Source organism: Fulmarus glacialis, unplaced genomic scaffold (genome assembly GCF_000690835.1).
Source record: "Fulmarus glacialis isolate BGI_N327 unplaced genomic scaffold, ASM69083v1 scaffold2850, whole genome shotgun sequence".
Classification (NCBI taxonomy): Eukaryota; Metazoa; Chordata; class Aves; order Procellariiformes; family Procellariidae; genus Fulmarus; species Fulmarus glacialis.
The window spans coordinates 61846-76035 of NW_009186896.1; the positions used below are offsets into that span (position 1 = coordinate 61846).

Below are 14190 nucleotides of genomic sequence, written 5' to 3' on the forward strand. Positions count from 1 at the left end.
GTGACTCATTTTACCTTGGTCAGTATCTGCCAGAAAAAGAAAACACTCTACTCTGGGCAACGTATTATCAAGAGTCTCTCCGCCTTCTCCTGCCATGTACACACCCATATTATCATATCCTTAGTCTAGGGATTTAGGATGCCATTTAATTGGAAAGTAACTTATATACAAAGGAAACTAATGTGGTCTAAACATAATTTCCTGTGGTAAAAAAATGTAAGAGAGAAGAATAAGAACTGTATTATTTTGCCTATGTTTCAACCTAAAGGACTCTCACAAGAAACAGTAAATCTCTATTTCATAGCATTTCATATTTACATAAAATATAAGCAAAAGAAATCAAAATAAATTTCTTGAGAGCTGCACCAAGTTTCATGATATCTCTGAAGTCTAGTAAAGAGTGGCATGCCACAATCTTACGATCGACTACTCTGATTCTGATGAAAATCACTTCAGCATCAGAGCTATCAATGCCTGTGTCTTGTATTGGATTTACATCAATGGAAAGGCAAACATAATCTGATCCTAGGAGTAAGATTAGTAATAGTCACACAGAAGAAAAAAGCTTCACCACACCTATAAAGCAAAAAAAAAAAATCTAATGAAGCTACTTACTAAGACACTACTGTTTTGTCTGACCAAGCAATTAAAACCGATATACTTTAAAATGCACGAAGACAATAAAACCAACTCACCTGTCAAGCAGATGGGGTAGGGAGGGCTAAAATCTGAAGCTAAAAGCTAAAATGAAAAAAAATAATTATCTGAAAATCTTACTTGCACATCCTACACTTCATGATAAGAATTGTGGTTAGTTCTAGCTGTGCACTGTGTTGAGTCTGTTTCCTTTACAGGAATTTCCTCTACCTCACTGTCATCATCTCTTCCTTTCTCAGTTCAGTTGCATTAGGTTCAAAATTTCCGGGTCATTTTCTTGTAAAAAGAATAGGGGAAAAAAGTTTGCCCATAGTAAAAGATCAAAGCCTTTGGGTTTTAAAATCATTGTGTGCAAAATGCATTGGACTTTTTAGTTTTTTTCATTTAAGAGCAGGAAGGATAAAAGTTTATTTCTTTTTTGCCCAAATGCTGCTACTAGATGGTTGTTGTGGCTTAACCTGGCAGGCAGCCAAACACTACACAGCCGCTCGCTTACTCCCCACCCCACAATGGGATGGGAGAGAGAAGTGGGGGGGAAAAAAAATCATGGATTGAGATAAAGACAGTCTAATACAAACAGTAATAATGATAAAAGAACATACAAAATAAGTGATGCACAATGCAATTGCTCACCATCTGCTGTGGTTAGTTCTAGCTGTGCACTGTGTTGAGTCTGTTTCCTTTACAGGAATTTCCTCTACCTCACTGTCATCATCTCTTCCTTTCTCAGTTCAGTTGCATTAGGTTCAAAATTTCCGGGTCATTTTCTTGTAAAAAGAATAGGGGAAAAAAGTTTGCCCATAGTAAAAGATCAAAGCCTTTGGGTTTTAAAATCATTGTGTGCAAAATGCATTGGACTTTTTAGTTTTTTTCATTTAAGAGCAGGAAGGATAAAAGTTTATTTCTTTTTTGCCCAAATGCTGCTACTAGATGGTTGTTGTGGCTTAACCTGGCAGGCAGCCAAACACTACACAGCCGCTCGCTTACTCCCCACCCCACAATGGGATGGGAGAGAGAAGTGGGGGGGAAAAAAAATCATGGATTGAGATAAAGACAGTCTAATACAAACAGTAATAATGATAAAAGAACATACAAAATAAGTGATGCACAATGCAATTGCTCACCATCTGCCAACAGATGCCCAGCCAGTTCCTGAGCAGAGGTCACTACCCCCCGGCCAACTCCCCCAGCTTATATACTGAGCATGGCATCATATGGTATGGAATATCCCTTTGGCCAGTTTGGGTCCGCTGTCCCGGCTGTGCCTCATCCCAGCTTCTTGTGCACCTGGCAGAGCATGGGAAGCTGAAAAGTCCTTGACTATGTAAGCACTACTTAGCAACAACTAAAACATCAGTGTATCAACACGATTCTCATACCAAATCCAAAACACAGCACTGTACCTGCTACTAGGAAGAAAATTAATTCTATCTCAGCCGAAACCAGGACAATGGTTCAAAAAAGCCTGTAATATCTGAAATTTACGAGAGAGACACATTTCTGCCCAACACCAAATAATATTCACTATAAGAGCCGAGTTCTCCTTACCCTTGGTCTCCTTAGCTACCTTCCACATCCACTGCAAGCGGGCACTATAAGGGGGCTGTGACACACTATTACTTTCTGTCTGTGTCCTCCCAGTTAAGCCTTGTTGGTTACCCCAACGCAGCTTTTGCAGAAAGAGAAAGGAGAAGCCCTGATGAATATGAGCTATCTGTGACTTGCCCCTTGGAACTGCTAGGTGGCAGAGCACTTCAGCATATACAGTCCCATGTGGTCCAGCCCCTCTTCCAGGCTTCCTGTATGAATGCAAAACTCATAAAAGACAGGTTGCCTAATGACTCAAGCTGCATAAAAGCATCTGAGAGCACACTGTCATCAGTTCGGACCCCCCTTCTGCCTGTTTCAATAGAGGTCATATAAATATATAGGTCCATCAGGTTGCACCAGACTTATTTCAAGAACAGTAGGACTTATTTCTTCTTTTCTTGCGTGAAGTTCACTCTCTTTACTGCACATTGGGTCAATTACTCTATTTCCACAACAAGAAGAAAAAAGGCTTTTTGCTATATAAGAGGCGATTTCAATGTTGCCTCTGTTTATACACATACCTTTAGGCGATGGCCACTATTAATGCTTGCTTATATTGGGTCCTGAGCATTTGGAGATGTAAGATTCGTATTCACAGAATACAGAATCTGTATTCGCAGATTCTACCATGTGTTTATCTCTCTTCTCTTTTCAGAACAGAGCCCATTGATGATCAAGCTTGGTGATTGTCTCCTAAAATATCTTCAGTGTTTCGCCCCAGTACAAAATATATCTTTGGTTTATAAGTTACAAAAGGCTCCAATGTATCTCTGTAGATTTCAGTATAAAGAATTAAGCTTTTTGAAGGTGTCCTTTCTAACTAGGAAAAAAAAGCATTTTACTCTCCTATTCCCTTGAAGGAAGTATAGAGTGCAACACAGATAAAGTCAAGGCCATGCTACCTTCAAGCCATTGCTCAGACCATCAGAAAGAGAAGGTAGTTCTTTCCTGAAGATGCATCTTACAGACACAAAATATACTTCATTCCTCTTAAGTGCTAATTGTCATACTCTCCAAGTAATAAGTTTATCACATTTAAAAAATTAAGTAAAGCAGTCCAACTGCTAGAGCAGATCTTAGAGTTACTACAGAAGCACCAGCCACATAGAGTTTTCAAAGCCGTGCTGCCAGAAAACTGAATGGTATGTCATACTCATTACCACACTGGATGAAAATCTTGTCAAACAGTACCAAATATTTGACTAAGCCTCTGCTCCAATTCACCCCTTCCTCTTTTGTAAAAGTAATGTGTATGCTAAAAAAGCAGCCTCACACACCTGTACTTCCCAGGTTCTTATTTACCCTTTGCTGCTAGAGCAAATTTTTAAAGGAGAGGGTAAAGGATTGCTCCAGAATACCCTCCCTGCTTCCTCTCTCTCCCCTCCTTCTCCTCCCCCTCACTTACTCACTCACTCACTCACACATTTAACATATTTTATACTATAACTTCAGGAGATTGCAGGCTCAGGAGTGCTTCCCCACCCCTGTGGAAAGTCAAGGTGGGGGTCCATATCTTATTTCGTCTATCTCACTTTTGCTCAAGCATTTTGCCAGCCAAGAAGCAGGCGGAAAAATGCACCATCTCAGTGTGTATGCAGTGTAGTCTTATAGTTCGGGGAAGATTCTGTCTCTTCAGTATTCTGGCACTATTCTGGCTTGACACATTTACACATCACCTCCTCCTCTGCCCAGCTATAGTTAACACCGAGTGGGTAAGAAATTTTCCGCTCCAGTTATCTTCTACTGAGTCAGTGGTGTTGGTTCTGCTGTCACAAGAGGTGTCTGAACAATATCTAAACATGAACATCTGTACATTTTGTACAAGGTTATACAGTCAGTGAAATGGCATACAGTCAAGGGCAGCTTATAGAGCAGTGGGGTAACTCACCTATGACTCCTCTGTGAAATAAGGGAAGATGGTACTATTTAGTACAAATTTGCTGCACCACAGTACATTCTGCTTTGGGCATCAGGGTTTAATATGGCCAGTGCCACAGAAGTACTTTGGATGTACTAATAACTAAATAGATGACTTGCAGACAGAGAAATAGCAAAGCAAATACTCACGACCCAGGCCTGTAAAATCTTTTCACTCTCACAATCTTTAGCAGTTAATTAGAAAAGATTGTCTGGTGCCTCAAATTCCATGCCAATTCCTTGACAGTCTAGCCTCCTTACTGCAAGCCAAGAAACATACAAGTGACAAGGATGATCACTGCTGTATTATGGGTTTTCTTTCAGAAACTTACTGTGCTCCAGCACAGAAGTAGATCAGCATTGTTCCCCATAGGTCTCCTATAGGAGACCTTACTGTTCTAATGGTTTTAATGCCCATCGTAAATTTATTCATGGCCACGTGTCTGTGCGAATACTGTTCCTTAGCTTAAACAACTCTTCTTCCTTCTAGTGCTTTTTCTTTTCCTGTATGCATTTGTTGACAATGCTCCTATTCCTTTCACTGTTCATTTCACCAGCCTAAACAATTTAAACTCATCTATAAACCCTTCACACGATTCTTCTGGTGATCCTCATGGCTCTGCCTTGAAGGTCTCAAGGTCTCACTTCACTGGTATCTGCACTGTATCGTTTGATTTTCCTTCATCGTGCTAGCAGCTGGCAACAATCCCGAGGTTCTCGCAAGTTTTCACTTCCAAAGTATGAGTTCCTTCCTTGTAGCTGAATTTTTGCTGCTAGTCCCCAAAGGCAGTATCTTCCTTAAGTACTACATAAATAAATATACTTAATATACTACATATTAAGCCACTATACACAGACAGGAGACATTGCTATCACAACTGAGCTGAATATCAAGTCTCCAACTGAATGCCTGAATTCAGAAATGAGGTGTACCCCATAATGAAGTCCCTCAAGAGATGTCTTTGCTAGGGACGTTCAGATTATTCCTATTGTGTACTGACAGCTCTTCATGAACAGACATAGTCACTTCTGAATTTGCCCAATTGTTTCTAAAACGTCAGATTCATACAGCATTACAAATAGTTTTGGAACCTCTTATGGAACAGCATTCCTTCACCACAGTCAAAAAACCTCAAAGAGCTCCAATTTTCCTGCAATGCATAGTAAACAGTTTTGTAACCACATATCAAAATGAGGTCTCCAGCACATGACTGAAATTGGCTTAACTATGGTAGTGGTCAAAAGAATTAGAGCAATAAGCCGTGAATCTATTTGATTATCTTTTATAAATACCTTAAGCCATCAATGTACTGAACTCTATTATTTTTGTATTTGATAGGTAATAAGCAACAAATATATTACATTGGGCTGTGGTATATCTGGCTGATATACATACTATATCTCACCAATAGAGGCCAGATGGAAGATCAAACAATACAATACAAGAGACAAATCCCTGTGATGAGTTGTTTTTACATTTAGCTGACAACGAAACTAAAAAATGTGGTCTATCTGCAGCTGCTTTCACTGAAGCTCAGGAAATTTGGATTGTTGAACCACAGGAAGCTGTCGTGAGTTGACCAAAACTGGAATAGATTCTCATGGAGCCTTTTTTCCATTTTGCGTTTTACGTAACTTGTGGCTATTGCAGAAAGCTTGGCAACTACTGTTTCGCTCAGGCACTTTATAGCTACTAAATCAGAAAACTATTTCCCAAAAATGTGATCACATTTTCTTTTTCAAAACACTGAATACTTTCCAACTACATCACAAACATCTCACTAGGAAAGGCAACATTTCAAACATTTTATTAAATATATATAGGATTTAATGATGTAAAAGTTGCCTCTTCTGTGTAAGCCAGACCATAGTCATCTCTAAAAAGAAAGCCAATTTATTTTACTTTCTCTGAGAAAGCAAGATAGAAAAGGACAACTTGAATATATAACCACAGTTCTAGAGTAACCTTCCAGGCCAGACTCACGCATCTATTTTCTTACCTGCTAATCTTTATTTTCTTGCCAATTTTTTATGACCTTTTACCATTTACCCCTGGTTTGCAAGTTCTACCTCTCCTCATATCTCTGTAAAGAATGCAGGTGGCAATGGAGGAACAGAAGTGCTTATACTAGGAAGAAATTATGGATATGGAACTAGACATGGTGTCCATGTGGAGGGACCCCTTCACTCAAAGAGTATCTCCAGATTTGGTGCAGACGCTGAGGGTGGACACACAGGACAGGGCACATGGACAACTATAATTCACGAACTTCTACATTTCCAGGCCCTTATACGGTACTACACTATAGTACAGATACCATATACAATAGTCCCAACTCTTCCCGACATTTATGTTTGAATTATCAATAGACAAGAACACTGTTTTGATACTTTCTTTCTTCCAGCCTGCATTGTGTGTCGTAGAAAGTGGTCAACCAGGAACACTAAAAAAATGCAGACACAGACTATGTTCTCACAGTCAGTGCCATGTTGTAGCATGTGCAAGAAAGACAAGAATCTTCAAGACTGGTGTCTTACAACAGCTGTCTCCTTACCGATCCCATTTGCATCCTCCTCTGGGAACTTACATATTCCAATCACTTGTTTGGATTTGGCTTTGTTTAAATTGTTCTACAGTACAAATGAGACATTTATTGCTTGTGGAGAGCAGGTCTAACCACACTCTTGTTTTTTATTGCATTTTTTCTTCTTACTGTAAGTTTGATTTTTGACACTTACTGCTGTCTAACTGCAGCAAAAACAGACGCCGCAGATGTGGAGAGGGGGAAATAAAGTTTTATTAAGTGCAAAAATGGAACAGAAAATGCAGTATAAATCACTGAAATGACCCATTACCTCAAACCAACTATCACGTGAATTCACTTACAAATTGACATATACATGATCAGGCAAATCAACACAGCTACAGTCTATAAAAGTCATATTAGCGGCTCCTTTTCTCTAGGGACTGGTAAACATAAAGCAGGCATTTCCAAGCCCTGATTAAAGTCAGTAATTCAGGTTATAAGAGCAATAAGAACAATATCTGGTGCTAATATGAGGATGCATATCCTTAATTTCCCTTGTCTCCCTTTACCACACCATGGGCAGTGACAAGCAGCTATAGAGATTAAATGACTGTGTCACGATACCATTCTGTGCAAAAATACTTGCCCTCTTACACATATTGAGTAGTTCATTGTACTGCATCTGAATGTCTGCTTTGCTGGCATTCAAACAACTTTGGAGTTAATGCCATTTAGCTTTCAACCTTCCTTATGTATAGTCCTCTGGTATTCTGTAAAACCTCAGTGCAGTCAAATTCTGTATGGTCTCAACAATCTTCAGGGTACAGCAGCTACATGCAGTCACATCATCTCTCCAAGCTGAGGTGAGGGGGCATTCATGGCAAATTCAATCTCAATTTATAGCAGCTGATTCTCACAGAGAGTAGGCTCAGTCCAGAGCTTTTAACAAACTATGTGCACTATCCATATTCACATGCATAGTATAACACATTTGACACTTTATATTGTTAGGCAATACATTGACGACAGCATATGAAAAACTATGTGGCTGAGGAGCAAGTTTAACACCTCAGTTAAGTACCAGGAAAGTTACTAACTTTTCTGTCAGCTGTTTGGCCAAGAAATGGATGTGCCCAGTATGTCTGATGGCATTTCTGAAGTAGGGGCAATCATTAGTCCTGCAGGAGAATATTAAAACTGATCTGTGATTACAGATCACAGGAAACACTGGTAGAGAAGAACTGAACCTTGAGAAAGATTTGGAAATATAAAGACACACATATCTACAGAGCAGAAATCCTCTTCAGTAAAAGCTTAAGCCAGAGAATGGCTTTTGCCTAAGGATCACATTCCAATAGCTCTTTAGTTGCCTGACAGAAAGAGGGAGACCTCTTGGAGCTGATCTGAAGGACACCACGGATGTGTGCCTTATTCCTTTGTTCCTTTTCATCTGCATGTTAACCTGGCAACGGTGTTGTCTCCATTTTGTAAATCCACATTTAGCCTTTACTTTTACCTGATCTGCTAGAAACTATGCTTGATTACAGGATATTTGACAAACAACAAGGTATTTCATTCTCATGAATCTTGAGACATTGCCATGAGACCTAGCGCTCCAATTGTGCTCTCAAGTGCACTGAGAAGGTAGCGAAGCTCCTCCATTACAGCTGCATGAATTAAGTGTCAGTGTCAAAGAGATGTCTCCTCAGAACTAGCATTAGTTGAACACAAGACAATCATGAGAGGGGGCTGAGCCTTGACGGTCTCCTAGCAAACTGACAGAAGATCTTCCAAAATGATTCTCCATTTATTTCTCCCCATTGGTACTAGGAGGAAATTTTATCCAGGAATTTATGTCAGATTGGTATCTTCTGCCAGGCAGCTAATAATAAGAGAGGATTACCACAGTTTTGAATGGCATTACTAAGTTTGTTTTAAAAAATAATACTAAGTACAAATGTTCCAAAGGGTTAGGAGTATATGTACATACCAAAGATCTCATTTTCACATAAATCCCCTACATCCCTCAGCCGAAGGCAGCTCAGGGTATAATGTAGGTATCAGTGTCCATGAACAAAATACTAGTATCTCTATCCCATCCCCCTCTTCTCCTTGCCAAAATGAGCATTTACAGTATTCTCAGTGAAACAGAAGGATGGAAACAGTCTTTACCATTCCTCCAAATCACTCCCACTTGGCTTGTCTAGACCATGTAGAAGTCAGTAGTGAATACTGTTAGCCCGACCAAATCTGCCCTACTCTTTCTAACCTCCCTTTTCTCTGTTTTCACTTTATTTTTCTGCTTGACATTGCCCAAAGCTTTCTAGGGCAGGAGCCATTTGGGTCTACTCCCAAGCAGGATCCTTAGGAAATACCAAAATACAAAACCAAGAGCATCTAAATAATAATACTTTGCAAATACTGATACATTTATTGAGGGGCCTCAAAAAGTATACAAGTATAATTAATATCATTCTACATTACTGGAAAATGTGAAATCGAAAATGTTTTGCATTGTGCTTCAGGCTATGTGGTAAGTCCTAAGCAGAATCAAATTTCTGCTCCTTGTGCAGATCGCTGAGGAAACTCTCTCTGGGATAGCATTTAGCATTGGGGTGACATCGTCCCAGCCACTGTAACAATTTCTACAGTCTTCTCAGATCTCAGACTTGGCCTTTTATGAACACTATCTTCCCAAAGTAAGTGTGCAGTTTGTGTTTTCTAGTAGTTAGCAAAATGCGCATTTTTCTGCAGCATCTTCTGTCTCCAGAATTGTTATACGACTGCATTAAAGTCACAGCCCTCAGTCCGTGGTTTAGCCCCTTCTAAGTCTAGATCAAGATTATTATAGTGCCCTTTGGTGTTTATCTTGGTAGGTTTTGCTGGCATCAGGTACCGAAGATTCTTCCAAAATCTGGAATTCAAGGGAAGAGATTTATCCTTTTTCCACTTCACAACCCTCTTTGATGGTAAAAGAGACAGTGATTCTGGCAAGAAATTGTAGTCACTTATAGGCATATATTCAATTAATATGATCTTAGTTTTCCTTTCAACTAGGGCTTTATGCAGTCCACTCTCAAGTTCGTATATGGCTCTGTCAGAAACGTAGTTCTGGCTCAGTATAATGATTAATCTTCGACTTTTGTCAATGAATGAATGGATATCATCAACAACCGCTGCAAATTAAAGATAAATGTGTTATTAAACTAAATTGAAAGGATAGGCACTGAATCGACTTATCCTTTAACAATCGCACATGTACCAAAAATGTTCCCCTTATAAAGTGACAGCATGTAAGCATCCTGTCCCTAAGAAGAGATTAATATGCATTAAAGATTAAGAGTCTGTGAAAATGAGCTCAGGTATGGCCAAAGCCATACCTGAGGTTTTGTCTGGAGCAGACAGCTACCCTAGACAGCTGTCTGTCAGTAGTCACATGGATAGAAGGTGACAGCAAAATTTATTTTTCCTCCAACCAGACATCTTTTTGCTCTTTCATAATAGATAACGTTGGAGTGATTCCACAGAGAGTGACCAACAGCAACCTCTCTCCAAATATTCTATAACTCTCAGGTTACTCCCTCCTTTAAGTTAACAAATACCCATATCTATTGCCAATAATACAAGGTCGAGAAGACTAGCATGTGATGACAGAATGAGTTCTGACTGTGTTTTAGATCCATTACTTTTGTCATGACAAGTGATGAATGAAATCAGACAGTGATACCCTTCAAACACCCATGCACCAAATAGAATTTTCGTGCACAAATTCCTGTGCTTGCTTCAGCACCATGGGACAACAAGGTCTACAGAAACCAGAGATCTAGAAAACACGCCTTGTAGGGAAAGGGAAAGCAAACTGCAGGAGTAACCTAAAGAAGAGAAAACCAAGAAGAGAAGAAAGCTGACAAGTATATTACAGCACACCAAAGGCTCCTGTAAATAGAAGGAAATACTCTCTTTTCCACACTCACAATGGATCCAACCAGAGAAAAGGAAATAAGCTAAAACTATTGCAAAGAAACAAGCTAAAACTATTGAAAGAATCAGATTGAGCACTTCCGAAAGCCTTTTTTTAATACTTAGGGAGAGAGAATAACTGGAAAAAATGGTTTGGGAGAGTTGTGGCACCTCTCAGTTTAGAAAAATATGTCAGAATTGGATACAAGGAGAGAAGATCCTGTTTTGTGAAGGAGGTGGACCGACCTTATTGTTCTGTGTTTTTAACAATGAAATCCTATTCCTCAACTAGATCTTTGGACCAAACGGAACACCCCTGTATCTTTTTTCCAAGCATCTGCAAAAGGCCATCTATCCATAGGCCATTAGAGAAACAAAATTCCATGTTCTCATTTCTATTTTGTTATGGCATCCATCACATTCACAAAATGGTTTCAACCACCACACTGAAGATACAGCAAATATACAAGTCACCTGAGAATAACTTGTACCATAGACACCAGCTGCTCTGTGCAGTAAATGTGAGTTCATTCATAGGCGCCTGCTCTCAGCAAAAGCAGAGCAAGAGCACTATTACTGTGAAACATCTGACATCATCTGTGTTCTCACCTTAACTTTCTCTATGCTAGCTTTTTCATCTGTTCATCTTGGTTCTGTGTAATTAAAGAGATGTATGTGTGTGTGTGTGTAGATGTATATGAATTCATAAATATATCTATATAATATGTAAAATGTGTGCATGCAAACTTTGCATGCACATAGTCTAGATTCAATGAAAAATGCAGCATTTCAATGAATGCACAACACATTTGACAGAATTCCTTCTAATTACAGACTTTCACCTTTGTGTGAAAATGATGTGCCTAGTTCATGAGAAGAATATTCAATACACTTACCTCCTCCAGGGGATACATCCCTCTCAAATATACATAACTTGTACCCAAAGTTTTCTTCTAGTATCATGGGTAATATCTTCAAAGCAAATTCTCTCTCTTCTTCAGTAGGAGAAACACAGTCTTTCAGGTAAGACACAAATGCATCATATTCTTTTCCATCTGGAAAGAAATCACCCGTTGTTGTTCTGTTAGCAACCATTAGAAATACAGTATCTGATCCACCATTTTGGTTTTCAAAGTTATTGTCTCATTAGCAAAGCATCTAGAAACTCCTGCTCTTTCCTTTGATACCCCGAACAGTCTTCAAACAAAAAAAATTGTGAATCAATTTAAATTTGATACAAAAGATTCTGATTGCATTTGGCAAATATTTGAAAATAATATATCCTTTCTACATTAAGGTGTTTTTTAAAAAAATCAGATTAATTTAACCAGTTAATGTCACATCTGTGATGACCAAGAAAATGAAGGGAAGCAAAAATTGTGTCTGTAACCTGTTAAGATTACTATTTAAGTGATATTGCAGATTTCCACATTTATTTTACTCTTTGTCTAAGACTATCAAGTAGTTCTGTAGAATGGGTACTGGCAAAAGAGAATAAACCAATTTATTATTTTAATTATAAGAGTATACCATGTCTGGTCATGCTTTGGGCACTAACTTACAAACACAAAATCCAAGACTAGTTCAGAGGCCAGGTCTACCCCACTGAATGATATCTAATTGAACCTTGCCACAGAACAACTATCTGGATTGATACAGCGGCGCATATAGCTTTGCATCTTAAACTCTACTTCTTTGCCTTTGCTTCCCTTTCCGGATACTTTACTACATGTAGTTCATAAGAGAGAGCACAAACTAAAGCCCATGAAACCCTACACATGCAAGAGCTCTAGAAGTAAGAAATCCATTGCCTATTATCAGACAATCAGTTCCTCCAGCGTGGCCTAGTCCAGGTTCTCCTCCCTGTAAGCCAGCGTACGCAGTGATAGCTAGCATCAACAGATAGATACATAACATTGGCAGGCATAAATGACATCCACCCATTACCAAGAAATCTCCAACCACTGCAGTTTATTCAAGCTATATTCAAGCTGATTTAGAGACTAAGGAATGCTAAGAAAATAAGGTACATATATACAGCAAGTTTTTTCACCACAATTTCCAGAAAAATTATACCCAGAATTGGGTAACTGTCAGGCTTGCTCCTTAAGTCAAGGTCACAGCAATGCTGCCTGGTAAGATACTGGTAGTGTGCTCTCCTGCTCTCCTTAAGTGTATTTAGTGACAAACCTATAACCATTGCAATGGCCTCTACAGTCAAGGAAGCATTTTAACCTTCACCTCACTGAAGGGCATCAGTGAGGTGAAAACAAATTCCTGTCAATCTGCCTGTCTGACAACTCCAGAGTGCCCATCCTCTTTACAGATAGATAGTTGTAAACTTCTCCACCTTCATCAACATTTGTGATGAAGAATATGGCAGAACAGAGCACATCTGAACAGCATCTAACCATGTCCCTTCCACTACCTGCTCCAGAGGCAGCTTCTTCACTGTGTTTATCTGCTGTTACTGCCCCAGGTGTATAACAAACTCACTTTAGCATCTGACTATTAAGTTCTTTTTTACATATTCTCTGCTGTTTCTACTCAGAAAACTCCTGCATTTATTTTGTCTCTTCCTCAAAGATGATTGTTTTATAGAACCTACCAGAAACTATTTTTTAATCAATACACTTATTTCAATGTCAACATTAGCCAAGTCATACCTCCAGCAGTGTCATCTCTTCTGCGTATGTTCCTGTAAAATAGAACTAAGTCAACTCTAAACATCACACAGACAAACACCACAGCTACCGCAACACATGGAAATAGTACAGCAAGGACCATTCCAGTTGTAAATATGTGCACAGGCAGATCTCGGGTGTTCCCTGTAAAACAGAAATTATAGCCTTAACAAAGAGTATTGTATGACAAGATTACTGTATACAATACTGATGGCATCTTAAAATCACCCCCAAAAATCACAGTGTTGATGTGAATCCTTTCCTGCTAATACTTCAAGCACATATGCATGCCATTTGTCCTGAGATGGAGAAGAACTACAGAACACGGATTACTCTAAAAACTGGAGAAACAATCTTGCACGCCTTTACACACCCTCCACACACACAAATGAACTGCATGTGAGATCAAGACTGACACTACAGATCCTCATAGATGTACAGCATCCCAAACTGGTGGTCACCCACTTTTATGATGAGTTTTCTTCAGTTTCTTTATTATTTCCTGTTATTCTCTACCTTTCACCCCTCTCTCAGTCCATCCATAACAGTCCTTAATGTACCCTTTAATCTCTTTGGACAAGATCTTCTATTTTTTTGCTGTCTCTAGTCTCTTTCAGGCTTTTTTTTTCTTAATTATTATTCTGTTATCTTTGTCTTTTTAGTTCCAAACAGAGATTTTTAACCCTTAAATCTTTGTGAAGTCTTTATGAAGGCACTGTCCAGTCATGCTCATTGTAGTCTGTATTTCATTTGCTTTATTATATGTATCATCTTCTGACTAGTCTATTTTCACATATTTCCTCCCAGTAAAGCTTGGAAAGGTCTGAGAGAGACGGAAAACAAGAAGGGAATGC

General features: G+C 39.0%; 1 protein-coding gene across 1 annotated transcript in view; it reads right to left on the reverse strand.

Annotated features, from left to right (window-relative positions):
• Nucleotides 1-9467: 9467 nt before the first annotated feature.
• The window catches only part of IL18R1 (interleukin 18 receptor 1), a 17969-nt gene continuing 13246 nt past the window's right edge, over nt 9468-14190 (reverse strand). The window contains exons 8-10 of the mRNA XM_009572970.1: nt 13319-13480; nt 11549-11707; nt 9468-9868 (exon numbers count right to left, since the gene is read on the reverse strand). Of these exons, the coding sequence (XP_009571265.1) occupies nt 9468-9868; nt 11549-11707; nt 13319-13480 (722 nt within the window). The remainder of the gene's footprint in view (nt 9869-11548; nt 11708-13318; nt 13481-14190) is intronic.